The 26,782-nt window shown below is 44.0% G+C and overlaps 3 protein-coding genes across 4 annotated transcripts; all 3 read right to left on the reverse strand.

Moving 5' to 3' along the window:
- Positions 1-72: 72 nt before the first annotated feature.
- Positions 73-5,858, reverse strand: LOC137786719 (complement C1q tumor necrosis factor-related protein 6-like). The gene is made up of 3 exons (XM_068578782.1): positions 5,598-5,858; positions 2,229-2,432; positions 73-1,580 (listed from the first exon to the last, which is right to left on the reverse strand). Exons 2-3 carry the CDS (start codon positions 2,422-2,424, stop codon positions 1,030-1,032), a joined length of 747 nt encoding a protein of 248 aa, XP_068434883.1. The 5' UTR covers positions 2,425-2,432; positions 5,598-5,858; the 3' UTR covers positions 73-1,029.
- A 4,053-nt stretch (positions 5,859-9,911) lies between these two features.
- Positions 9,912-16,175, reverse strand: il2rb (interleukin 2 receptor, beta). Its single transcript, XM_068578952.1, has 10 exons — positions 16,004-16,175; positions 15,046-15,143; positions 14,526-14,667; positions 14,373-14,439; positions 14,076-14,169; positions 13,612-13,757; positions 13,202-13,388; positions 12,871-12,973; positions 12,667-12,745; positions 9,912-11,862 (listed from the first exon to the last, which is right to left on the reverse strand). Exons 2-10 carry the CDS (start codon positions 15,128-15,130, stop codon positions 11,104-11,106), a joined length of 1,662 nt encoding a protein of 553 aa, XP_068435053.1. The 5' UTR covers positions 15,131-15,143; positions 16,004-16,175; the 3' UTR covers positions 9,912-11,103.
- Positions 16,176-20,399: 4,224 nt separating this feature from the next.
- Positions 20,400-25,813, reverse strand: LOC137786943 (SUMO-conjugating enzyme UBC9-like). Of its 2 annotated transcripts, none has more exons than XM_068579091.1 (7): positions 25,778-25,813; positions 25,074-25,159; positions 24,843-24,926; positions 23,891-23,963; positions 23,186-23,295; positions 22,270-22,349; positions 20,400-21,777 (listed from the first exon to the last, which is right to left on the reverse strand). In XM_068579091.1, the coding sequence occupies exons 2-7, from the start codon at positions 25,137-25,139 to the stop codon at positions 21,714-21,716; spliced, it is 477 nt and encodes a 158-aa protein (XP_068435192.1). In that variant the 5' UTR covers positions 25,140-25,159; positions 25,778-25,813; the 3' UTR covers positions 20,400-21,713. The 2 variants fall into 2 exon arrangements, with proteins under 2 accessions (XP_068435192.1, XP_068435191.1); XM_068579090.1 differs by lacking the exon at positions 25,778-25,813 and adding an exon at positions 25,430-25,762.
- Positions 25,814-26,782: the final 969 nt, after the last annotated feature.

Consider the following 26,782-nt stretch of genomic DNA (forward strand, 5'->3'; position numbering starts at 1 on the left):
CAGCTCCCATCATCAGTGACGGTGTTGAGCCTTCACATAAACAGAAGCACGCCGTCCAGCTTGAATGCTTTTTCTTAAAAGTTTTTACTGAATGTAAATGAGAGCGCTTCAAATCATCCCTCTAGTGGTCAAAGGGAGGAACAGCATTCAATGTGTGGATAAAAAACATTAATATCAGTATAAACATTATGAGTAAAACCATGTACAAACATGATACATTAGCGTGATTACTACAATTATGAGTATTATACAGTTGCATTAATGTTTTTATAGTAGTCATGTTTGTACCAAAGTTAATAATACATGTATTAATTACAGGTATTTGCATCAGTTTGATATAATTGACTTGTCAGAGGATTTATTACTGCTCTATGTTGCAGTTGGGCCTCCAGTTTAGTTTCGTTCATTAAAACAAAAATGGGTGGTAGAGAAACTTTAAGGCACACTTTAAAAACATAACATAGTTCAGTCAATAAAAAAATGAATCAAAATGAATCAAATACATATTTCTGGGACATCAAGACGTTGAAGTCCTGTTAGCACCGTGTTTTAGCACCACACAGGAAACTCAGCAGCAGAGTTTTCTTACCATGGCCGGTTACATAAACCAACGCTTATTCTTCTTTACCGAGAATACTGAATATTCTGAACAATTTATATTTTCATTTTCTGCCACAGTAAACATATTGTACATTTGGCACGACAAACCAAAACGTATTGCTCTTTGGGCTTAATCCCTAAAAAAAGAATACTTGCTATATATTATATAGCTATGCTGATGCTAAGCTAACTGTCTGCTTGTTACCCAGAGAGCTGAGACTGCTATCAATCTCCTCATCTAACTCTCGGTGAAGAAGTAATTGAATATATTTCCAAAACCTTGAACTGTTCCATCTTATTCTGATTGGTTGGACGAGCGCATTCAGTTTGTCAAACACGTGTTAAGAGGTCAAGCTGAACCGCTTTTCAATCATCTGAACATAGAACACAGAAACTATTTGACACAGTCTCGCCCTCGGCCTCTCCGGCTCAGTCCTCTTGGCTCCCTTTGATGAGGTATCCGTTGAAGGTGACGTAGACGTCCACGTCGTCGCTGTAGATGGCGTTCTCTCTCTCCCTCTTGTACAGGCGGATCCACACCTCGTCCTTCGGGCCCAGCTCCAGCATCAGGCTCTGGCTCTGCATGATGGAGCGGTCGCTGGGCTGTGCGTACACGATGGCCTGCTCGGCGGCGTTGTGCATGATGTGCAGATACGTCTCTTTGAAGTTCCACGTGTGGATGTTCACGTTGAAGAAGTAGATCCCCGGCACCCGGCAGACGAACTTCCCGTCGAACATGTTGAAGTGGCCGTCGAGGTTGACGAAGACGGTGTCGAACACGAGCGCCTGGTAGGACTCCAGGCTGTGGAGGGCTTTGCGCCGGCCGACGGAGAAGGCGGAGTGCTGGACTTTGCAGGGGTCTCCCGGGTGACCGGCCTGGCCCTTGGAGCCCTTGGGGCCCATGGGACCTCTGGAGCCTGAAAGGCCCTCCTGCCCAGCTTTACCTGGAGTCCCTCTGTCGCCACGCTCACCTTTGTCACCTGCACACAGTCATGTTAGTCACAAAGCCACACTTCCTTCCACACTTCCTTCCTTCAAGAATCCTGACAGCTCCGTCTGTCAATCATCACGTGACCTTTTAACAAACCTATTTTTAGGCCCTTTCCTTAAAAATTGCATACCGAAGCTAAAGAGGGTGTATCTCTGCAACCACTGGGGCTGTTTGAATAATTTGGGTGTTATAATAAAATGCTACACATGTGAGATTTTGTTCAGCTGTGTAAATATCAGTCTGTATGTTACTGGTTAAGAGTAAATGAAGATGACACAGAAAAAATGAAAAGGTTTCAGGTCCGCCTAGAAAAAAGCACTTTCAGGATGGTTATATCTCTGAACTGATGCAGCTGTAAGGTTTAAACTTCTCCCGAATCACAGCACAATATGTGAACACGTGATTCTCTCTGCAAAGGTTGACTTTGATAAAGTGAAGCTGAACCAAGTTAGAGACGGTTTAGTTCAGCCAGAATGTAGGCGAGGTCTCCAGCTTTTGCATGTATATCACTTATGGTGTTGAATACATCCAAATACAGCAGTTTGGGGCTTTTTTTTTTTCATGAAACAAGCTATAATTTCCAGTTTCATATCGCTCAGTCTCAGGGATTGTTTTTTAGAGCGCATGCACCCGGTACCTTTGAGGATGGTCATGTTGATGTAGGTGCGGACCTCCGGCACGTGGCTGAACCCCGCTGAGGGAGGCTGGGCTCCGCTGCCCTCTGCTGGCTCCAGGTGATCACAGCAGCGCCTGCAGAGGACAGGACGGCCGCTTTTGGGAGGCAGCGGGGCCACCAGGGAGCTGAGGGACAGAAGTGTGAGGACGCCCAACATAGCTGAGCCTGCAGCAGGAACACAGGAGAACAGACGCCACAGGTTGACGACTCAGCGCTTCAGTAAACTGAGGACCGCCAGATGTTTGACAATGCAAACGTGCTGATGTTGAGCATGGTTTAGCAGTACAACGTGACCTGACGATGGCGCTCGGATGAAAGGTGAAGCGATCAAGTCATTATGGTTCATCTTCTGGGGACATGAATGCCTGTAAGGAATAATTACTGCGATGGATAGGAAACACATCTGTGTGGCATCCATTAAATAGTTTGACGTTTCACCAAAAGCACATCATGATGGAAATAGACAGGGAAAGTCTGAAAATCACCAAAGTCATGAGATTCATCATCTGGGGACTATGCATGCCTGCAACATCTCCTCACAAATCATCCAACAGTTTCAGAGATATTTCAGTGTGGATAAACGTGGTGGAGCGACCGACCGACCAACGCTGACATCATTTAATCACTTCAACTGGTGCAACATAAATACCTTTGAAATACATTTGGATCTTGTCTGTATATGTATATAATACTGATATTGTGGATTGTTTAATGTTGTATTATTGTTTTACTGTTCATGTATATTGTTTTTTCATTTTTACTCTGTGTCTCTTGTGTGCACTTTACCCGTCTGCTGCTGTAATCCTGCAATTTCCCCACCGCGGTCTAATAAAGGATTATCTTATCTTATCATAGATCCATGCCTGGGCCGGGGTTTGAACAGTAAATTGAGCTGAAACTGCAGAGCTTTTAAAAGCCTTCGGCTCACAGATGTCACATGGTTTTAGTGCAGAATGTGGAGGTCAAAAGGTCTGAGTAAGACGAGGCAAAAACATGGAATTAAAATAGTTTTAATTATAAAAAGAAAGTTATGAAAGATACAATCTGGTTTTGATTGATTGCTGATCAAACAAAACCGCGAGATTGAATTCACTTGATACCAATCGAGCCTTTTAAATCCATTCAAGCGATTTAGGGGAAAATAAAATAACCCTTGAGTTCACACATGGGAAAGAGGGAAATCCCCAGAAGCAAAGACTCATCCTCTCTATTTAGGAAACACGTGTACTACAGTCAAAACATCAGTTCTTCAGCAGCTGCTCACAAAATAAAACTCTGCGTGTCCTGCATGTATTTCCCAGAGCAGTGGAAAAGAGAACGAGGAATCTTCAACCCTGAGCCAGAAAAAACATTAGTCAACTCAAAGAAAAGAAACAGGACTCAGGGAAAAAAAACCTGATAAAGTGAAGCAGTCTCACAACAAAACCAGCACATTTCTTTATGAGTTGCACATTCACGTGGTATTTGAAAATACCGTGGGAGATTAGCGCTCTGGCTGACTCTCAGAGGTCAAAATGTGCCTCAAAGACTCACTAATGTGCTTCTGATCCAATCCCAAAAGTAAAGAAAATGTCAAAACACAAAATAACGGCAGCGGGCATGGCTACAAGGGTCATAAATCACATGAAAAATGAGCCTGCAGGCAGCCCATAATGTATCACCTTGGAGGAAAGGGTGACTCATCACAACGGCTTATTTCATCCACACAAAGTCAGTGGAGTGGCTTTCTTCATACAGAGCGCCAAGCCGAGGAGCTTTCAATGGAAATGTGATGGCTGTCTGCCAGTGAACCGCCAGTTCTTGTGTACTGTAAGTAGAACAGTGTGTGCTGCTGTGGTTGTACAGGACAGCTGCATCCATACGGACTATAGGACAAGAGGAACTCAGGAAACGGTGACAAACAGACATGCGGTGCCCCAAAATGTCATGGTTGACAGAAATAACACAACTTGTACCATAAACTGTTCTGCCACAAAGGAATTGTAAAAGTGGAACAAAGTGCATTTGTTCTTTTACACGGTGAGTTTATTAGGTGCGTAAGTGCTCTCTAATACAATTCAAATCTTCATCTTTTAAAATCCATCGGTCATTTGGAGGATTGGAGACATCAAACACGACTACAAAGAGACACAGAATTCCCACAAAGAGACTTATAACAACTACAAAGAGACTCAAAACGACTACAAAGAGGCTCAAAACAACTACAAAGAGACTCAAAACGACTACCAAGAGACTCAAAACAACTACAAAGAGACTCAAAATGCCTGAGACTCAAAACAACTACAAAGGGACTCAAAACAACTACAAAGAGACTCAAAACAACTACAAAGAGACTCAAAACAACTACAAAGAGACTCAAAACGACTCATAAGTTGCACAATAATGGCACTGAAAGATGTAAAACGACCAGAGATGCAGCGCTGAAAGATTCAGCTTCATGCAACTCGTATGCAAAAATAGACATCTGAATAGTTTGAACCTAAATGTGTTTTATTAGAACAAATGATAGAGTCGGTTTGGGTAAATTCAGACCAATAGAGAACCAACAGGGTCCAACGTGTTTTATACACTCAACAAGTACAAATGATACAAAAAGACAAAATGACAACAGAGACACGCAAAACCGAAGACCACCAGGGAAAAAGACACAAAGAGACAAACAAACAGCGTCGCTGCATCGTGTGCATGCGTTGTGTGTCTTTTTCAGGCCTTTGACATTGTCCTCGTCTCATAATACGTCATGCACAGCTCTGCTCCATCACTGTTACACATTTATGTTAATTAACACGACACACACTCATCCGGCCACATTTAACACACTCACACTAGTGTGTGTGTGTTTGTATTCGCAGCTGCAGTGCACGTTCAACCCAGCATGTTAGTGTTGGTCCTGAATGTGTTTTATCTGCTGTCATTCCTCTTTACAGACCGACCCACAGATGGCCCTTCAGGTCCACGCTCACCGGGATCACATACATCACACAACGGACTTTGTTCAAAACTCTTGACAAATGAATCTGTGCATAAAATAAATGCCACAAAACATTCTCATATATCTAGAAAAACACGGCCAGGAAGCAGCTGCTGCCTCTTTCACGTCTCTAATTGTTTTGTGCTGAAGTTCCGCGTGGATATGAACGTGTACAATCAACGTGCACGTCTCGCAGCTGTGGACGGAACGAGGAGCCTCTCCGCGCGGTCTCGCGCAGCCGGGCGCGGGTCCGCTCGCGCGCGGGACGCACGCGAGCGGACCCAGAAGAGTCTCGTCGTTAAATCCCGTCAACGTCCAGCTGACTGACAGCTGAGAGGATGAATGTGAATGAATCTCACCTCGACCACGTCTCTGCAGCCGCTCCAGTCCGCCGGGGAGACAGATCCTGAGTCAGCAGCTCTCTCTCTCTCTCTCTCTCTCTCTCTCTCTCTCTCTCTCTCTCTCTCTCTATAGATCCCTCCTAGTTTCATGCAGGCTAAGGCAACAAGTGTCTGCCCATTTAGCTGGACGATCTGACAGTAACATCTGGGGTGAGATAGTTACAGCCTGTAAAAGATGTCCTGGTGACCCTGGACTGCAGATAGAAAACGGATGCTGCTGTTAGAGATGATGCGTTTGTGTGTGTGTGTGTGTGTGTGTGTGTGTGTATCTCCACTGGATAATGTCATCAGAAACCGGAGACTACCCTCTCCAAACTCCTGGTTGTTCCCCTTGGGACTGCATTTCCTCTGTGCTGAATTCCTCCATTCCTATCTGCTGCAGCTGCAAATAGAGAGAGAGAAAGAGGGAAAGAGAAAAGAGGGAGAGGCTACAATCTATATCTCAAGATCTGAAATAAGACTATAATGTTCTGCTTCGGGTTTAATTCGGGGCGAGATGCAGAGAAATGTGATCCTAGTACAAAGAGGAGAGAGAGAAAATTATAGACAGAAACTCCAGTTCAAGAGATGCAGAGCATGAGAGGGGAATCCTTGGGCCTCAAGTGTGTGTGTGTGTGTGTGTGTGTGTGTGTGTGTGTGTGTGTGTGTGTGTGTGTGCGCTGCAGGATACGATGGCTTATCCTTTGATAATCGATCTTTCACACAGACACCATAAGTAATCCCTGTGATCCCTGCAGTGATGCTGCTTCTCCTGCGGCGGAAAACACAACATGTATGTTTTCACTCATGATTCAAAATGGACGAATGCAGAAACGCCTCGCCTCTGGGACTTGCCACCACTTTAGGCTTCAATCCCTGCAGAACAACATGTCGACGCTCTTCTTTTTTTTTATATATATGTGGAATTTCTTGTCCAAACAGGCCGTGCTTTAATGCTGTTATCTTTCAAAGCAGTGACTCCCTTTTCTTTGGCTCGTGGCCCCCTGAAGTGAGAGCTTTGGGTAAAATACACTTATTGGTTTTCTTGCTAAGAAATCAAACATTGGCAACACGCTCGCCTGCTAATAGAGTCCTGCACCTGCTACGCCGTGTGTGTGTTTTACTGATCAAATAAACAATACAGCGTGTCGGGGCGCAGTCGCACGCGCAGGGACGTCGCCTGCTGAATGTAGGCGGGGCCAAGTGGGGTCAACCACTCAGGCTTTGCTCTCGGGTGAGGCTGTGACCTCGCGGGTCAAAGGTCACCAAAGTGGAACTTCACGCGAGATAAAGCAAAGCTATAATTCAGGATTAATAGCCTTGAATATATATCACACACACGAACACACACACACACACACACACACACACACACGCTGCAGTAACTCCTTCTTTACTTTACGAGCCCGCCTTGCGGTTGTTTGCACAGAGCAGGCCGTCCTGTCAGAGGACGAGGCCGGCGCTGTGCACACGTGTAACATGAGCGCAGCTGTTGAACATTACTGCCTGTCGGGTCCCGAGGGGTTGAGCTTTCATAGGCTGCGCCGCAGTTATATCAGGAGAACATTCCTCTGGTTCTCCGGCTAACTATTCGGAGACTATAGTCTGAAAGCAGCTGAGGCTCTGTTTCTGTAAACACTGACTCTGTCTTTGGGAATCAGACGCTCGTTTCCCAGCGGAGCCCTTAATTAAGTCAGCCTTCCTCCTCCGTGTTCCTTCAGGTTGTGTTTTATTTGGATCTGTTTTATGAGCTCCAGACGTCTTTCTTCCCTCTCACCTCGGATGATGCAAAGCCCCACGTCCACTGTCAGATCTTTGCGCTCGATAAGCCGTGGAGGTTTTTTGAGGGCCCAGAGCAGAATCCTGTGCTTCCCCCACTACAACCCTTCCCCCGTTTTTTTTCCTCCCTGAAAAGAGTTCGTGGCGGTCTTAATTATGAGGCATTCAAAGTTAAAACCAGAGCTGGCCTCGAATGCTAGACCTCGAAACATTCTTGTGGTTCAGCTCAGGAAAAGAAAACTAGACTCACTCAGCGATTACGACTCGTCCATGTTCACGCAGATTTAATCATCAAGACTACCTTTTAATGCGCCATACAAATAAAATGCATGATTATTATTATTGTTATAATTTGCCAGCTCGTGTCTGAGAGCAATGGTGTGATCTTTCTGCTTCTACTCCCAATAAAGACTCCAGCCAGACTCCACATCCTCCTCTTTGACTGTGGGTGAGAAGCCAAACAAGCCCTCTGGCTTTAACAGACTCCACACGGCACTTCTCGTACGTCCTCTGTGATTTACAGAGCAAGCTGAGGACATTTAAACATCTGAGACGACAAAGCCTTCCAGCGGGACGCCGTCAGAATACTCAGCAGGTAAAGATAATGTGCATTTAATGGAGGCGCGGGGACTGAATGTGCAATGAGAACCATGATTGAGTTTTATTTTTCTACAGACAAGACAGCAACCAACAACCAGAGGAGGAGGAGGAGGAGGAGGAAGAGGAGGACTCTGGTTCATTTTGGTTTTGATTTCTAATGTCACCTAGTGACAGAAGGAACATGGTGCATCAACTGCTACTTCAGTCCATGACATATATGATAAATATAAACATATTCACACAAAGAAATTGCGTCAAAATTGATTTTAATGTTGTTTTATTTTTGGTTTGTTTAGCACCTGATCAACAAGGTTCAAGATTGAACAATAAGTGACTTTATAATGTATTTCTGTAGTTTTACTTTTCTAGACTTTTTTCAACATGATTTTTTATGACCTTTTTATTTTTTTTATTCACTTTTTCGATGACTTAATTCCACATACAATATTATATAATATGACTTTTTATATGACATACATATTAAGCCTTTTTATGGCTCTTTTACCTTGATATATTTAGACTTTTTTTAACATATATTTATACTTTTGACTTTCCTTTCGAAACAATAACTTCAACATATACAATTTTTATGCCTTTTTAGATTTTTTTTCATCTATTTATAAGCACCATCATTTACTTTATAATTGTACTATATAATATTATATATTCAATTTCAATACTATATTGTGACAAAACTGTATGCTTTTTAATGACATAATATACTAATTTTATGAATACTATTCTATGACTTCTTCTAAAATGTTTCAACGTACTGTACTATAGTTCATACTATATTATGACTTTTTTTCAACAAACTGTACTATCACTTTTGATACATTTTCCCGAAATTACCAAACTATACATTCTTTTATGACTTTTATTTTTTACATCTTGTATATATACATATGTGTATATATACATATGTGTATATATATATATATATATATATATATATATATATATATATATATATATATATATATATATATATATATATATACTAAATACATCCCTCCACATCGTCACATACACATTTTGTCCAACTCACAATGCGTTTATGACAACAGATAAACCTCCAGCTTGTTGGGTCGAAATAACCCAAAAAGATGCTCAAAACAGAGACGGCTTTAACTTCATTGCATCATCTTCCATGTGGGTCAGCACAACGAGCCGCTGACAGAGTACGAGCACTGAAACACTCAGCAGCCACACGGACTTGCTCCCTTCATTACAAACATCACCTTTGTGTGCAGCGCAGTGGCGTGACATCATTTGTGTGCAGACAGATTCACAGGTTGAGCTCTTGCGACACAAAAAGAGATGAAACGGATGAAAAGCAGCATCTGTGTTGCTTCTTACCGACGTGGCTAAACATCGTATATGTTCTCTGTGAGGGGGAGCGGATGTCGCTGGTTCCATCAGAGCTAAATGTCAAACCACACTCTAATACACACACTCTATCTCCCTCTCTCTCTCTCACACACACACACACACACACACACACACACACACCGCCAGGACCACCTGACAGGACATGTCAACACTCACAACTACACGCACACATCCCGTTGTGCCTCTCGCGCTCGTTCTCACATGCCCACCCCTCAGACCTCATCCACAACGACACAGGAAGTCAAAGGGTGACCCACTTCTACCGGCACTCTTATTTTGTTTGGTCTCTGCGCAGATGTCACAACAGACTGCATCGGAAATATGAACTGCATGTGTAGCGAGAGAGCGGCGACGTTTACCGCTGACCTCAATCATTCATGGATGTAGAAAGAGCAATCTGAGGAATATTAAACTGATACTTGTGAACAAGACGCAGACGGTTCACCGAGCGGATGATCTGTTCGTGGAATAATGATTCATTCTGAATAATCAGGTGCTAATTTGATGTCTTAAACAGCATGACATTGTTTATTAAGTTTCACAAACAAATGAGATTGAGTACCAAAACCCTCAGCGGCAAAACCCAGCTGCCTTTCTTTTGACAGCACCTCTACAAGGTAAAGATCAGTGAATGAGATGCTTAGACGCTGGTCAGCTTCAATCCCTGAACATCCTGCACGACAACGCCTATGCACGACTCTGAAGCAGCAACGCTCACATCTCCTCTGTTATGAGTAATGCATCACTATTTACATCATCAAAACACATTTAAATCATGTTTCACTGCGTTCAAATCCACGATCTGCCGGCAGGAATGAAGATTATTTTTTAAATCATTTCTTATTTTACGATGATATTAGCCATAAAACGCTCTCACAACATGTCTTTCTAAGATTTAAGTTAAAGTCATTAAAAACAAACCACAAAACTGTATCTGTGCGGATTTTTAAAACACAGTTGTTCATAACTGACACAAACATTTACTTCAAAGTAATGCCAACGTTCTTATGAAAAAAAAATAAAGCGTACAATGAGGTATTATACACTAAATAAGGCCCCAGCGCTCCCAGTCAGTGTGCCTAACGTTACACACCACTGCTTGACTTATAGTCAGTCACACATCAGACTCTATCCCTTCATTCAATGTTGATGTGGAGTAAATATACATACTGATCTCACATTGTGTAAATACATTTTAAAGCCACTACAATCATTTATGTTGGTAATATGAACAATGGATCAAATGGCCGCTCATCGAGACGTCGTACACCAGCACAGAACCATCCTGCGACCAGTAACCATCGTAACAAGCAGCCGCCGGCAGCTGCTTTTGAGCCAGAACGTTCTCCGTACACGAGCTGCCCAGAACCAAACCACAGACTGCTGCCGGTTCAGCGGGGAACACAGTGGAACATTTAGCAGCTCAGGAGACAGACGTTTCCCTCAGCGGGGGAGACGGACAGAGCGAAGAAGAGAACGAAGAGAGAGTTCATGTTCATCACGTGGTCAGAAAAAGGACTTCATATAAATGCTAATGTCGCTGAGCCCAAAGTGACTCAACTACATCCAGCATACAAATAATGGACATTGTAAAAAATGTATAAAAAAAAACTTTTATAGGTTATAATAAACACATTTATGGTTGCTTTGTGATGTCAACACTTTCTTTTAAAGGTTGTCGCACATCGATTCTTTTCCATCCATCACTGATTCGTCATATTGACTTATTGCTGAACGTAGCCTGGAGCTCTTTCAGGGTCAGATACCCTGTTTTACAGGGCTCCCCGGGCATGGAGGAGGACCGGCTCATGGCGCCGGCCGGAGGCCAGGCCGCATGGCTGCCACCGGCGGCTGCCACGGGGGCCTCCACCTGTTGGCTGTGACAGGGTATCAGAGTCAGAGCGGGAGTGTTCGGAGGCGGCGGAGCAGAGGAGGTTGGGCGCATCTGGGAGGGGAGATGAAGAGGGAGAAAGAGATGAGGAGGGCCGTCTGAAGCCTCGTCCTCTTCCGCATTGGCAAACCTTTTATCTTCATCTTCCTTCCCGACGCCAAAGCCGGAGTCCGGGCTCTGCGGCTCCCTCTTCAAGCTCTCATAGGTCGGAAAGGCGTCGAGGGAAGGGTGGAGGGAGAGGCGGAGGCCGAGGCTGTTGTGCAGGTTGTGGAAATCCTCCTGATAGATGAAGTAAGCGGGGTTGGGGTCGGTTCGTGCTGAGCTGCTGGAGGAGATGGACATGAAGTAGCCCATGTTGGAGAAGCAGGATGAAGAGGAGGAGGAGAAACTGTCGACCACCCCGCTGGTGTCGGAGCCGGCCAAAGGCTCGCACCTGAAGTGAAGCAGGGCGCTGGTGGAGCTGGAGGAGGGAGAGGTGGAGGGGAGCACGTCGCCGCTTTCACAGATCTCAACCGGGGAGATGCTGTCGCACGGCTCGGCTGTGAAGAAGGACTCGGAGGCCGGCAGAGGATTCAGCCATTTCTGACACAAGGAAAGAGAGATTTAAAAGAGAGCTTGCGTGAGGTTTTTCTAACTGGGACAGACTGTGGCCGCACGCTGTTCTTCTGGACTGGCGGTCAATGTGACACACTTTTACTTCTGATTCACCTGAACCAAAACTGCTCACTGAAAATAGACAAAGAAGTCACTCAACAGGGCCTCTAGCAGCAAAGGGTTGGGGAGGATATTATGTTCAGCAGGATTCTGGAGAGGTTAGCAGTGTAAGTCTGACCCTTAGAGGACCATCGCCCTGCATTTCAAAATGCTGTGGGATGTAATACAGACTGTAAAACAACATTGTTGAAATGGAAGCAGCAAAGGCAGATACATCCTGAAAACTCTGCTACAATACCCATGATGCAACACTCCCTTTCCCCCTCTCAATCACGGCATGTAAGGCAATCTTACAACCGGAACAACTGTAACACACACTTTCTGTGATAAATAAGCATTACAAGCCCAAATTGAGACAATCCTGGAGACATTGCTATGACATCATCAGGGTTAATTCTGAGACTTTTCAAAGTCAAAGCCCCAAAAAAATCTTACACTGTTTCAACAGGCCAGTTAGTCCTTAAGACTAGTAAACAATCCGTTATGCATTTTACAAGCCATGCGAGTGTTACACAGTGGTGTTACCTCTGTGTGTGTGTGCGTGCGTGCGTGCGTGTGTGTGTGTGTGTGTGTGTGAATAGTTCATGAGATTTCCTGGTAACCGCTACAGCCTGTGAACACGTCAGAAAGCTCAGTGTGGTAACATCAACTGGTGCGGGCGTTTATTTTTACCTTCAGATTTCCTCCGTGTACAGAGTGGAGCGAGTGGAAATATTCAGACGGGTTTGGTACTGGCTTCCCTTTGAGGCGCCTGCAATGGCAAAAGGGAACCGTCAGATGAGACACAGCGCACGCCAACACACGCCAACACACGCCAACACACACACGCCAACACACACACACACGAATACACTCACAAGCCGACAGTGCGCTCACCTTCTGATCGCACAACTCACGTAGAGGACGAGCGCCACAATGACGATGCCCGCGCTGAACAGCACTCCCCGCACGGCCAGTGACGTCAGACCCGCAAGCAACTCTGGAGCAGAGAGCTGACGTTACAATGTGCAACAACACATACACCTGTTGTTGTTCTCAACAGAAACATCAAGTCATGTCTTTACAGGCTGCTCATCACAACTTTAAACCTTCCTGTGCTGCCCGCTCCCTCCTCAGCCGTCTGACCCTGAACGTCTCCCAGCAGCTCTGGGATCAGTCTGAGATCCCAGAGAGTACACGTCTGTTTCCTCGTGAAAAAGGTTGTCACCTTGGTCCTGTGAAGGTGTCGCCTCGTCTGTCGCGCCCAAGAAGGACGTTGTGGGACCCCAGTTGCTCCAGTGGCTCTCCACCTCTGGAATGAGGGGCTTGACCCTCACGCTGGCCTGGCAGTGGCCCTTCAGCCGCCCGGCGGGTACGCTGAGCTCTTGCTCTGGTGTGAACAGAGAGCTGGTCTCCTGATCACATGACATGTGCAATGTTCAAGTTGGGTTGAGTCAAAACTGATTTGAACATCAGTTCTATGGTTTAAATCAAGGCCGGCCTTGCTGTGTCCAGCTGTGTCCAGCTGTGTCCAGCTGTGCCGCACTCCAGCCTCACGTGGCTGCAGGCACGCGCTTGTTCTTCTGTGCATATTATTCACTGTTACGCGTACATAAATGCGTGTGCATCGGCACTTACGTTCCTCGACTGGTCTTCCTGTTTGATCTGAACCTGGAAGTGAAGCGACGTGAGGTAGTCAGAGGGAGGACTGCCCAGGCTCCATGATATCCTCGTCTCATTGGCAGTGCTGCTGACGTTAGGGACACCTGGAGGACGCATTTTGACTGTGAACACACACACGCGCACGCACACACACACACACACACACACACACAAAAGAAAAGCATGCGATCAATTAATTCCTGTGATGATTAAAAAGGCTGGCAGATTATTTTGTGGAACACTTGAAAAAAATCCCCAAAAAATCAACAGGAGCAACATTTTGTCATTGTGTGTCGGCTTCCGACACACGTGACCCTGGGGAAGACTTATTTTTATGAATGAGAAATGAAGTGAAATGTCTTTAAGAATCAGATTTATGAATTATTTTCCAGAAGCAACTAGAAGAAAGCTCGTGGCGTGCAGAAGAAGGAAAAGCTCACTGTGACTGTACGGCGAGTAGTTTGTGAGGTTCTCCACCATCGACCCGTTGCACTTCATCTGTATGTTGGGCATTCTTTCCAAAGGGCTGAAGATCTGTAGGGGACCCAAAATATAATCAAATACTGTGAAGACACAAGTCATCCGCTCATGGATTTATTCTTTATTTTACGAGCAGCATCTTTTCTACGATGGCTGATCTAAAAATTAAAACAATCCAACAGTGATCCAACGAGGTGAAATACAGACATCCATTGGATGTTTTCATGTTTATTATGGACGATATGTTCGTGACTTACTTCATCTTCAAAGACCAAACTGCAGCCTGGAGAGGAGTCTCGGTGTTGTCTCAGGCTGCAGCTTTGACTAAGCGAGAAAACGGACACAAAATGACCACAAACTGCGGGAATGTTGACGGCCAACATCTAATAAATATGTCTGTAACATCTTACGTAATAATTTCCGGACGCCTCCTGTTGTCTTCAGGGTTGACGATCCAGGTCGTCTTCTTACCGAAGATCCAGCAGTCGGCCCCGTGAGCGCGGCCCCACGTGCAGCTGACGGTGTCGACGAAGTCGTTCACACAGGAGAGTCCTTGAGTCGCAGACGTTACAAAAGAGGGAGATTAGGACGCTGCGACTTTATCAGTGCCATTGGACTCGTCCTTGACGTAGGACAATAAACCAGCGGTCTCTTCTAACGTCTCGAGTGGCAGCGGGCGAAGTGGAATCAGTGGACTTCCCTTTTGAGGAACTATAAACGGTCGTGTTTCAGTGGATCGATTGTAATTCATCGTCTGTTACGAAGAAGAGAGACGACTCCCTCTTCTTCAAAAACAACAAATCCGCTAGATGAAACAATATAAATGTGAACAGAAACCATAGTTGACAAAGAACTTTGTGTGATTTTCCATCCCCTGCGCTGAAAGGACAGTAACACAGAGGCAGAGACGGGCTCAGGTGAGCTCAGTACCTTGCAAGCCGTTGTGAGCGTCTGCTGCGAGGCCTGAACACAGAACCAGGAGGACGCACAGGGACGCCCGGGTCTCCATGGCCATGACCACACTGCAACTGCAGGGGGAGGAATGACAACCTCAATCAATAGGTTCAACACATGCATGACATGTGGAAGTGGAACTTGAGAAGCAAAGCGGCTCGTTGAACCCAAACGCGTCTCTTTGGCACCTGTAAGTCGTGTTTGTACCCCGTCCTTCTTCTGTACTACCTCCTTATTATTTGTCGCTGTTGTCCTGGTTACGTTCATGTCAACAAAGCATGTTGAACTGAACTCGGGTGGATGGAGAACAGCTGCGGAGAGAAACTAATGACTGAAACTGCATCCGTCAGCCATCGTCGGCGGGGTGGGTGTACGGTTTTGAGAGTGAGAAAACAATACGAGATCCCCGCTGAGCAGAACACTCATCCTGAAAAGGCGGCAACAAATGACACTTGACCGAAAACACCAGCGCCTGCTGCTGCTGCTGCTGCTGCTGCTGCTGCTGCTGCTGCTGCTGCTGCTGCTGCCGCTGCCGCCGCCGCTGCCGCTGCTGCTGCACCACAGAGCTTTATATAAAGAAGGAGCTTCTAATCGCTCTCACTCATAATCATAAAGACATTTGTTTTCCATGTGAAGGCACACATTTTGTAGCCGGTCTGAGTCACAGGTCGTTGCCTAGTTTCTTTGTGAACTGAGCTGTAAGTGCGTTTACGGAAAGTGTAGATGTGTCACACATATGATATATTAACATATTACACAGAGAGAGAAAAAACACCTGATAACAACAGGAAAATGACTGAACATCCTCTAAATGCAATCGGACCGTAAGAGCCGGTGTGAAAACACACTGTGAATAGATGGAAGTGGTAGAATACATCGACTCAAGTTGTTGTCGTGTTATCTTGGACAGCAGTAAGGAGACAGCATACGGTACCTGAGGAGCCTCGGTCAGTAAAGGTAGCAGGGGGCCCCTGAGAGGGAACTCATTGCAGTCTCCTCTGCTGGACCGACGAGCTGAGAAGACTTCCTTTTCCTTCCGTCCCTCTTGTCTTTCTACTTGTGCGATCTCTCTCTCTCTCTTTCTCTCTCTTTCTGTCGCTCATCTCTCTGTCTCCTCATTCTCGCCCCTCTCTCTTCTTTTAAGTGCCCAGTGACTTTTTCCACTTGCAACCACATCGCCTGTGTCTGGGGCTTACAGGAAGCCCCGTGAAGCTCAGTGTGTGATGGTGTGAGAGGACGGGTGGGGGCTGTAGAGACAAGCGCCTCCTCCTGCTCACCAGCAACAGATACCTGGACGCCGTACAGATAATAATTGCACCCGAAAAAAAAACAAAACGAGAAACACAAAGCACACCACATCCTGTTTCAATCTCAACGTAAAGGAGGTTTGTACGAAGGGAAACTCACACATTGTCTTATGAAGTGGTTTGTGTCGGTGAAACTCAGCTTAAACTGAAGATTCAGAGGATTAAAGTGGCTAAAGCGACCAGAATTAGAAGCATGGGGTTATTTAAATTACAAACACACACAGATTCGAGAGTTTTACGGCGTCAAAACCACCGCTGTTACAGCCGCAACCACTGCCGACGCGTCAATACACTTCTCATGTGCGCCTGTAGCTGGAAAGAGGAAAGTCAGAGCGGCGGCAGCAGCAGCAGCCTGCTCTTCACTGGAAAGGTCACCGAACATTTCACTTCTGCAGCAACAGGCCGCACGAGATTTCCTCTGATTGTTAGTTTGCTCACGGTCTCAATAAACTTACACGGTCAAGTGTCAGACACCTGGCCATGAGGAGAGGCTGGTATTTATGCAGCTGGAGACTAGTTATTAGAATAAAGGAGGGTTATAAAAACAGCTCTCGTAAATAAGTTACATCATTTGATTACAAGGGTGGTTATAATGAGGGGGTATTATGCGCGTTGTCACTCTTAGTTTCTTATACACAAACTCTCTTACAAAGTGGTGCAGGATACGACTGCTTCATCCAGACCTCGGACACTTTTATGCCGCCTACTTTGGAAGCAATTTATTTTCCAAGTCAAGGGGAGCTTGAACCAAACCACACATTAATGTGCTTGGTGAGGATTTTTCACACACCAATGTCCCCAATTATCAACACGGCCTTTGTCCGTCCGGCTCCAGAGCCTCCACAATGCAACAATATATGCTGTACAACCAATGTGGGCTGCCTGGAGATTTGAATTAACAACAAGTATTTGTGCAAATGAATGTTAATCCAACTAAACTGTCAGTATAAATGTTGCAGGATGAGGTGGAATAAATAGAGATGGTGAAACCAAAACATGTGTAAGAGCATAGTAGCAGGTGAGACTCAGAGATCCACGCTGTTATCTACCAGCGCTCATCTCACTCTTAAAGTTCAATGAAGGGCCGTTGTGCAACACTCAGTCAGGCTGTACACAGGCGTGAAACCACAAAGCATTCCCGCACACAACAACAACTGATGCAACACATCGCGTTTGAACTCGGAAGGCAGCAGCCGCCGTGTTTGGGTCCGTGAGTGGGTTTCGATCAGGTCGATCAGATTCTGCACGGCCTGAGGTGTCAGTATGAGAGACAAAGTGCAATGGGGGGGGGGGCAGCGGGAAGAAGAGCGTGCATCTCTCGCCTGGAAAAGATCAAAGCCCCGGGCAGAGGTGGCCATGCACAAAACGCCATAGTGGCGTTTGTGCTCGGAAGGCAACGCTGAAACGGTCTTCAGCAACAGACCGCAAAGACGGAGGGGAGCGGGTGTTTGAGAAGGTGAGAAAAATAACAAGGGAGGGGGCACACTCATATTAAAAAAAGCTGTAAGTCTGTAAAAAGAAAACCATGGTGCCACTCTCACATCCCATTTCGCAGAGGTAGTTAATATGTAAAGTTAAAAACTCATTCTGCTTTGTGTGTTACACTGGGTTTGACTCACAGTGGAGAAGTCAGACACTTTCGTCTGCTTGACTCCTGCAAGCAGAGCTGAAAAGCTTGATATCCTGCGAGGCTGTGCTCTGAGCTACATGCTAACACGCTAACAATGACACGACAACGTTTATCAGGTAAGAACAAAACAGATGATGGAAAGGAAGGCCTGATTATAGTTACGCAAATATTGAACACACAATTTCAATAACATAATAGATCAAACGGGAGAATGATCCCACTGTCATTACATGTGTTAACTGACACGTATTCTTGGCTAAACTGAGGAAACATTAATGTAACACAGTGTAGAAACACACTGTAACGAGCAAACTAAGAATATGCATACATTTCTCGTTGGTTTTCCCCCACTACCTCTTAAAAGATGACGTGTGATCCGTTTTGAGCCGACTTCCCCCGAAAGCATTCGCTTCATGAGAGTCACAGATGAGTTTAATCTCTCCATCTGGATCAGCGCTGACCCGAGTCATCAGCTCATTGGACATCACCACACATCGACGTCAACCGTCCCCCCCCCACCTCCTTTTCTTTGTGTAGTAAAGAGTAGATCAGATACTCATCTTCTAGGTCTGGTTTGGTAGAAGAGACAGCAGGTTGTGACAAAAAGCAAGTTTCAGTGGTTTTTGATGAAACCGCCTCCATCCTGCTGCCTTTACACATCACAAAGAGACTTAAGTAACCCCTTAAGCTCCTGCCAGCGCTCAGCGGTTGAGGTACTTTTAATCTTAGGCACGGACGTCTTTGAGTTTTATGTTCCTAAAGTTTTAGACAACACGTATCAATAAGTCTTCTTGACGTAGAAGGAGAAAGGGGAAGTTTGATTTTCCTGTAACCACTTCTTACATTGTTTCTAAATAAATGCACACACACACACACACACACACACACACTGTAACTGTAGCACACAACTGATTAGTTTAAGCTTAAAGCAAAAGTTTCTCACAAATATCTTTATTCAAACCAATAATCTATGATAACAACACAACCCCCCTCGTGTTTGTCTATTGTGAAGCGACGAGCGAACATGTTTGCACATCACGCTTCATCACAGTTTGACATTATATGTGACCCAGAGGTCACGAGGCCCCCGCGGCCTCGCTCTGCGCTTGCTCTTCTTTTTCTTTTCCGTCCGCGTCCTGTCGAGCCTCCGGTTCATTGAATAGGATGTGAAGTAAAAATATAGTGAAGCCACACAGGTACTTCAGCACAGCAACAGCCTACTTTGACCTAAATGCGATCAACGTGTTTAGCAGGTACTTTTTTTTTCTCTCCGCCAACTGCAGTTTGACGTGTTCGCATCTGGAAGTCAGATCTAAGCACAAAGTGAGGCTGATGGAAAGGTCAATGTTAGCGTTTCAAAAAGTATTGGTTGTCGTGTCAAATTTGGAATAACTTGTCTTTTTATCTCGCACCATCTTGTTAATAACAAGATGGTGCGAGATAAAAAGACATGCAGGTTGTTTAATCTTACACCTTTAAGATTTATTAACCCATAAGATGAGCGTTTGTGGTTCATTAAGGTCACACAGGCTTTGTTTCAATGTGGGACATCTGCAACCTCAGGATGTCTTGTGTTTAATCATCCAACGGCATCTTTAATGTGAGACTAAGCAGTTTAAGGACTACTCAGTAGGATCAGTTATACAGCAAGACATATCTGAAGCATGCGAACATTAGCCACCTTCAGCTTGTAGTCACACCAGACCCAGTCATCTAAATTTAATTATTGCATTTAATTGAGAATGTTGTGTTCTGACTAATTCAACTGTTCATTCGCAGGAACGTGTTTTTTTTCCTCCTTTTAAAAGTCAAAATGTTCTTGATTTAGCCAAACTCAAGTACCAGACCGGCACACAACGAAAGAGCAGGTCAGCTTCACACGGCGCAAACATTCACAGCTGAATAATTCAGCAGATCCCATTTCAACTACTCAGGATCTCCTTGATTTACCGTCAACGGCTCATTCATCACCTGTAAAGCAGCGGTCATGTTGTGTTAGGCCAACACCGCGTGTGTGGGGCTCGACCGGGCTGATCCAGGACCAGCATAGCGAGGCGGCGACAGGGACGGCACCCGAGGGCTTTGTACTGCCCTCACCGACACCGCATGTTCAGAGGAAATCAGAACTAGAACAAGAACACAGTTAACACGCAGCAGCCAAGAAGAAAAAAAACAGAACAACAAGTTCTTCACCCGTCTTTGCGTCTTTTTGGCCAACTGAGGTAATAACCCGCAGGAGAGGCGAGTCAAAACAAAAGGTGTTAAATTTCTTCAGAATATCACGCAAGACACCCGAGAACATTACATAAGGTTTCACCTCTCGCCAAGAAAAAAAAGACGAACATTTTAAGTGAAATGCTGTTTTTTTGAGACCAACCCCAAAGTCAAAAACGAAACATTTTCCATTTCTTTTATTTGACTTTATTTCACAATTGTATGCCATTTATTGTGTTCTTTGTTATAATACCACACACAAATGTCAACTGGCTAAAACAATATAAAACATAACTTCCACAATTTGTCATTATTTATATTATGTACATGCACTCATATATTCAGAGGCAAAAAAAATCTCAGGCCTTCGCTTTCTCTCAAGTGCACTTTCATCCGTCTTCCCTGCTGGTTGAGAGGCCATTTCAATGAGGATCCTTCAGCTTCTGTCTACCAGATGGACTTAAAAGATGTGATAGCATTTTGGTCTGTACAGGTTTGGATTCGGTTTGGGGGCATTGTGAGAGAAAATAACCCAAGTGATGGTTTGCTATTTATAACCGATCGAAGAGCCGAAACTAACACAATTTTGTTGTTACTTTCACAACGCAACGTCTCATCTCATCCTGGAGCAGTTTGGGAAGCAGACGACAAACTAGAGTTGAATGTGGATGGAGTTCAACACCGTGCCGGACAAACAGTGTCACTCACAGGTGGAGTCGCAAAAAAAGGAGAAGAGTCTGAAATGTAATGTAATCTTGGCGCCACTGCAATAAAAGATCATTTTAACTCGCCGGTGAAAGAAACACCCTGAGCCACTTTGCTGCGGCTGCTCTTCCTCTCTGAGGTGGACAGAGCACCACTTCCTGCCAACATAACTGCCAGAGTTTAGCTCACCAACAACAAACAAGTGCCGGGATTGACTTTTATCGAAAGTTAACGCGTTCTTTTGATGCTTTTCTGGGACCTCGGATGTGAGGGAGGTGTGGTGGGAACAAGACCAGGGATCAGGAGCACATGGTGCATCTGGATGCTTCATCCCAGTCATGGCCCGAATCATGAACTATCTACAATACTTCTGGGTTTGACAAAGAAAAAAAAAACTGGAAGTTTAAGAATAAACAAAGTCTCCTCCTCTGCCACAGCTGAACTACACACAGAGTGGTGTGGACATCTTATTTCTACAGCTCTGTTGATAGATTACTAGGACTTAACAGTTTCACTGGAGGCATGGCCGAGCTCTCGACAAAGTAGTTCTCGGATCATCCGCTATGCATTCAAAATGCAGACTTATTTCTCGAAGATAAAATTGGGATCTCGTTGTTTAAAAGAAAAAGGAAGATAAGAGAAACAGGCTCTCTTGTCACCCGTGTAGCAGGATGATAATACTCAAGATTGGGTTCTTAGTGGAGTGGTCCGTCAGGTGCTGCCGGCCTCCTGTTCGTAACCTCCATCCGTTGAGGCTGCTCAGGCGGGATCGGGGCCAGCGCTCCGCTCTATGTGGGGGCGAACTTCTTGGCCTGCGCTCTTACCCGCTTCTCATAATCCATCCTGTTCTGACTGAAACACACAGATGAAGACATTTAGACCCATGCGTTTCACATTCACCGGTTCATTTAGAGGACAGCACGTCAGTTTGTAAAGCACGGAAAGAACAGGAAGCGTGTCCTCCTCCTTTTGCTTTATGACTCGGCTTTGGTCTCTGAAGGTGTGACATGACTTATTTTAGGAGAAGAATATTGCCGACGCATGACCTTTGAATGGAAATTACGACTTGAACCAAAGTTGGAATAAACCAGAAGCTTAATATCTTCAAATTAACTTGAGGACTCATTTAAAGGTCTTACATCTTTAATCCAAAGCTAAACTCTTTGATCAGGGATTTGTAACTCAGATTATATAAATTGTTAGCAAACACCATCCCTGAGAATGTTCCTTTGCTTTGTGAAAAATGTATACATGTGTGGTCTGCTCACTGAAATATTCAACAACAACTCTCCTTCAGGCCTCAACTGTCAGCCAGTGGGGGAGTTAGGGGATCGCAGCAGTTACCAGTAAATTGTGTAAGCTTCTGCTTGTGCGGGGTCTTGGATGTTGGGCTCATTCAGCAGCTCCTGGATTCCCAACAGGATCTGAAAACAGTCAACAATACGACAGTCAGACGGCGTTTCTTCACAGCAGCTCACCCCCCCCTTATACAATAAGATTATATGTATAATACACTGAACTTTCATCTTGTAGTTGGATCACGTTTGCACCATTTTACCAAATCTTTGGAGCGAGGCAGTGTGCTGCCTCCTTCGGCTTTAAAATGAGTGTGAATCAGAGGCCTCTGCTCTATGAGGCACATTTATATCTGTGCACACAGTTACTGAACACATTTTCACATTTCATTTGTTCTTCAGATTAATTTTTTTTTTTAAAGTAGCAGTATTTTTTTTAAATGATTGAAACGTTGCCATAACACTTTTTACAAGTTTGTTTGAATTTCAATTGATCCATGAAGGATTATATTTTAATTAAATTAGGGAACTCAAGGTCTTTGTACATTGAAGCCTGTAGTCGTGTTTTAGTTTCCTGTATGAATATAAATGTAAAACAGGAAGTTTTACTGGTATCACCAGGTTTAAATAATATTCAGCATACATAACTGTTTAATGTATTTATATGACAATTGATTGTATTTTGTTTTCAAACCATTTCTCTAAATACTTTTTTATTTACTGAAGATTGAAAACATTTAACTTTGTCTACAGGAGGCTGTGTCTGATATTGTGCAATAATTTATAGTGCAGTAATTGCCCTGGTTCAGAATGCAAAAATGGTCCATGCAGTCACTGCAGTGTACAAATAATCAACACTCACAAGGTAAACGGCCACAAATTGCATGCAGCCAGACTGGTAAAAGGTTAAATGTGAGCCGACACTGATACGAGTATATGAGACAGAGACAGTTGAGTGTTCAGACCTGTTTGATGGTGATGGCGGGCCTCCAGTCCTTGTCCTCCTCCAGGATGGACAGACAAACGGTGCCGGATGGGTAAACATTTGGGTGGAATATCGGTGGCTCAAACTTGCCTGAGCCAAAGTCATTGAAAAGACAGGGAGAAGTTAAGTTATTGCAGAAATCCATCATATTCTGATATCAATATCTCTAAAACACAAGAGGATGTATGACAGTATTGTCACTTTTCCTCATGACAAAGACGGAGCAATTATCATCACATCCGTCTGACAGCATCACCAGTCAAACAATATCTTTGTTCAACGTCTGATCTGAAGCTCGTGACATGAATGTTCCTGTTCCTGAGGTTTACCTTAGGAACAGGAATATTCATGTCAGACTAGACACTTTGCTCAATAAAGCGTTCATTAAAAGGTTATTTGTATGACAGTTAGAGTATAAATATCAGCAAACAACACCAACTTGCTCGGAGAATGAAGTCGCTCTCTAATTTTTTAAAAATAGCTTTCCACGTTTACAAAAATAGATACTTTCTATTAAAAAATGCTGTCATCTTTTGCTCAGCGTTCGTTGCTTATAGAAGGTGGCGTACCGACTAAACCAGGTAGAATGACCGCGAGCCTTCCCTCTTTTATGTTGAGTAGATGTGTTAATGTCTTTCCTTTACCATGGAATAACACTACGGACCAGGTGCGGTGTGACACTCACATTTTGGTGGTGAGGAAGGGTAGTCATCTTTGAACAGCATCCTGAGCTTATAGAGTCCTCCCTCCCATAAGGTCTAATGGAAGAAGAAGGAAATAATTGCTTTTGTAAATAGATAAAGGATGTTAATCAAGTGCAAAGCACTAAACAAATACAAATATACAAGAATGGCCTTATATAAAGAAAGGGAAATAAAAAGGTGCAGATGTTTTGGACCCAAGTATTTTCTTATTTACCTTTCAAATTATGGCCTTACAGTGCTCTTATGAGAGCTATCTATATCTATATATAGAGATATCTCTCTCTCTCTCTCTATAAATATCTAAATATAAATATATAGATATCTAAATATATATATATATATCTAAATGTATATATATATATATATATATCTAAATGTATGTATATATATATATATATATATATATCTAAATATCTCTATATATATATAAATATATATAGATATCTAAATATCTATAGATATCTAAATATCTATATATCTATATAGATATCTATATATATATAGATATCTAAATATCTATATATTAATATATCTAAATATATAGATCTCTCTCTCTCTCTCTCTCTCTCTCTCTCTCTCTCTCTCTCTCTCTCTCTATATATATATATATATATATATATATATACACACACACACACACACACACATACACTAATGTAGGAATCTAACAGGTACAATGGACAGGTGTTAGAATGTCTTGCTTGTGTTATTTGAGAGGCATCTATCTATGTTGACATTGGTTAGATCTAAACAGGAAGAGAGCCATCTTTTAATTAACATACCACGTGACCTGGTGACAAGCGCACAACACTGGTTCTGAAGGACTGGCTGTAATGCGTGTTGTTTTTAACATGCAGGGTTCATTTCTAACGAGTATAAAGTCTGCCGGTCGTTGTGGAGACACGTGAGAGCAGCTGCAGCGAGCCGACTTACTCCTTTCTTCCCCGGGATCGCACACTCCCAGTTCATCAGGTTCATGGTCCCATCGGGGTTCTTTGTGGGCACGGCGACAAAACCCTGCGAGGTTCACACAGACACACAACACGTCAGCGGCCTACCGGGGTGCTGGTTCAAAACTGCCGTGAACGTGAGGAAATGCAAGCTATGCATGCTAAGCACCGGGTGAAACACGTCCACACGGTCGATCAACATGTTGCTGCTTACAAACGGGTGGTCTTTCCTCCAGGCTTTACGCTCCTGAGACAGTCTGCTAAGAGCGATGCCAGACATAGCTGCTCATCAACGCCTCCCTGTGGAAAAAAAAACAACCCAAAACACATTAATAATTCAATTTAAACGGTCCACGTACTGGTATTGCGGCCAAAATCGTCTCTTTCGAGATTTGCAGTGCACGTTGGTTAATTTACCGTCGAAGTATATTTACGTAACGCTTGTTTACGAGGACAGTGGATTTAACTACACGGTACATTGTGTTTCTCCGTTGCACGTTAATTCCATAAAAGGGCAAAAACCTACAACGGCAATACACCGACGAGCGGGCTCATGTAAACCGAACTTACCTCTTGTTTTATTCGGCTAAGGTTGAATATGAGAAACAAGTACGTGTGTTTGAGGATGTTCGCGTAAGTGCCTCGCTAACGCTCACGCTACTGATGTGGACGGCGGCCGAAAAAAAAACACACCCTTCGACGTTGAAAAGCCAAACTACGGGACCAGCTAGGGCGCAAAAGACCGAACCGAAAGACACGTAGATATGATCAACATTCCCCAAAACAATCGTAACGACATAGATTGGTGTTATTTTTTTACAATATACCACAGATGTGTAAAACAATGTGACTCGCGACGCCGTTTCGACAGCTAGCCTATCGCAAGAAAGGACCCCAATTTGTTTATTTCGTTAGGACCTTCAGGCAGTTTTCGGGACGTCCGAGTGACACACGTCAGAGACGATCGGCCATCTTTGTTGTGGCGTTCGATGCATGCTGGGAAGTTTTCTCCATTGAACGATTCGATCATTTTGAGTCGCCCGCTTCTCAAGTTGGTTCAGGAGCAGCTCTTTGTCTCCAACAGCAGAGAAAACTCCAGCTACACTTCCATCAGTGAGGAAAGAAATACATTGGAAAGATAAATAATGTAGCCGATACTTCTGTCAAATTTTGTTCACACGTCACTCCACCTCCATCGACTATGATTACAGTAAAATGTTATATTTTACTCTGAATGGGACCATAATTTACTAAATGAACATCATGATGTATTGAAGTAGACTTTAAACTAGCTATTGAGACCATAAACTAATGTAGACAATGTTTACTGAGGTAATAAATCAAGTGAGAAGTAATTTTCTCACACACTTCCATTCAATCAAACTTTTATTTGCAACCAGAGGAGTCGCCCCTTACTGGCCAGTAGATAGAATGCAAGTTTAAGGCACATCCGCAAAATCACAACTGGAGAAGAATCGTTCAAAAGATTTGATCGTTTTCTTTTGCCCAGTGGTAATGCTCTTTTGTTCTTCTCTTTTTTTCTTTAACCTAATGGCACATAGCAACAGCTGACGTCATAGACAATAGTTAAAGTAACTCCTTACTTGCTATGTTTAACATTTTAAAGGTGCCATGGCCATATTACCTGTAAATAAAAGATAATGATGCAGGTTGGAACAAGTGCACAGTTTTCACTGCAGTCTTTTAAACAACTCTGAAAATACAACTCATGCTCAGGCATTTATAATGTTCTCCTCATATTAATAGAATAAGTAGATTAGTTAAATACTGTACATTGCACAGTTACACATAATAGCTTACGACCATCCTGTAAAAAAAAACGCTAAAATACATAAACTTTGTTGTTAAGATCGGGCATATTGCCAGACACCTCAAAACAAGCACAGGAACCGGTTTGAACTG

This window comes from Clinocottus analis, unplaced genomic scaffold (genome assembly GCF_023055335.1).
Source record: "Clinocottus analis isolate CAN_PGR_092001 unplaced genomic scaffold, fCliAna1.0.p SCAF_16, whole genome shotgun sequence".
NCBI classification, from domain to species: domain Eukaryota; kingdom Metazoa; phylum Chordata; class Actinopteri; order Perciformes; family Cottidae; genus Clinocottus; species Clinocottus analis.

Bases quoted from the DNA above. Each gene is read 5' to 3' on its own strand.
- il2rb (XM_068578952.1), bottom strand. From the start codon at position 15,130: ATGGCCATGGAGACCCGGGCGTCCCTGTGCGTCCTCCTGGTTCTGTGT. The intron at 13,758-14,075 runs GTGAGCTTTTCC...GTGTGTTCACAG, and splicing joins CTACTCGCCGTACAGTCACA to TCAAAATGCGTCCTCCAGGT. The intron at 12,974-13,201 runs GTGACAACCTTT...TCTCTGCTCCAG, and splicing joins GACACCTTCACAGGACCAAG to AGTTGCTTGCGGGTCTGACG.
- LOC137786719 (XM_068578782.1), bottom strand. From the start codon at position 2,424: ATGTTGGGCGTCCTCACACTTCTGTCCCTCAGCTCCCTGGTGGCCCCG. The intron at 1,581-2,228 runs GTACCGGGTGCA...GACTGTGTGCAG, and splicing joins CAACATGACCATCCTCAAAG to GTGACAAAGGTGAGCGTGGC.
- LOC137786943 (XM_068579091.1), bottom strand. From the start codon at position 25,139: ATGTCTGGCATCGCTCTTAGCAGACTGTCTCAGGAGCGTAAAGCCTGG. The intron at 24,927-25,073 runs GTAAGCAGCAAC...TGAACCTCGCAG, and splicing joins GGAGGAAAGACCACCCGTTT to GGTTTTGTCGCCGTGCCCAC. The intron at 21,778-22,269 runs GTAACTGCTGCG...TGTGTGTTTCAG, and splicing joins GAAGCTTACACAATTTACTG to TCAGAACAGGATGGATTATG.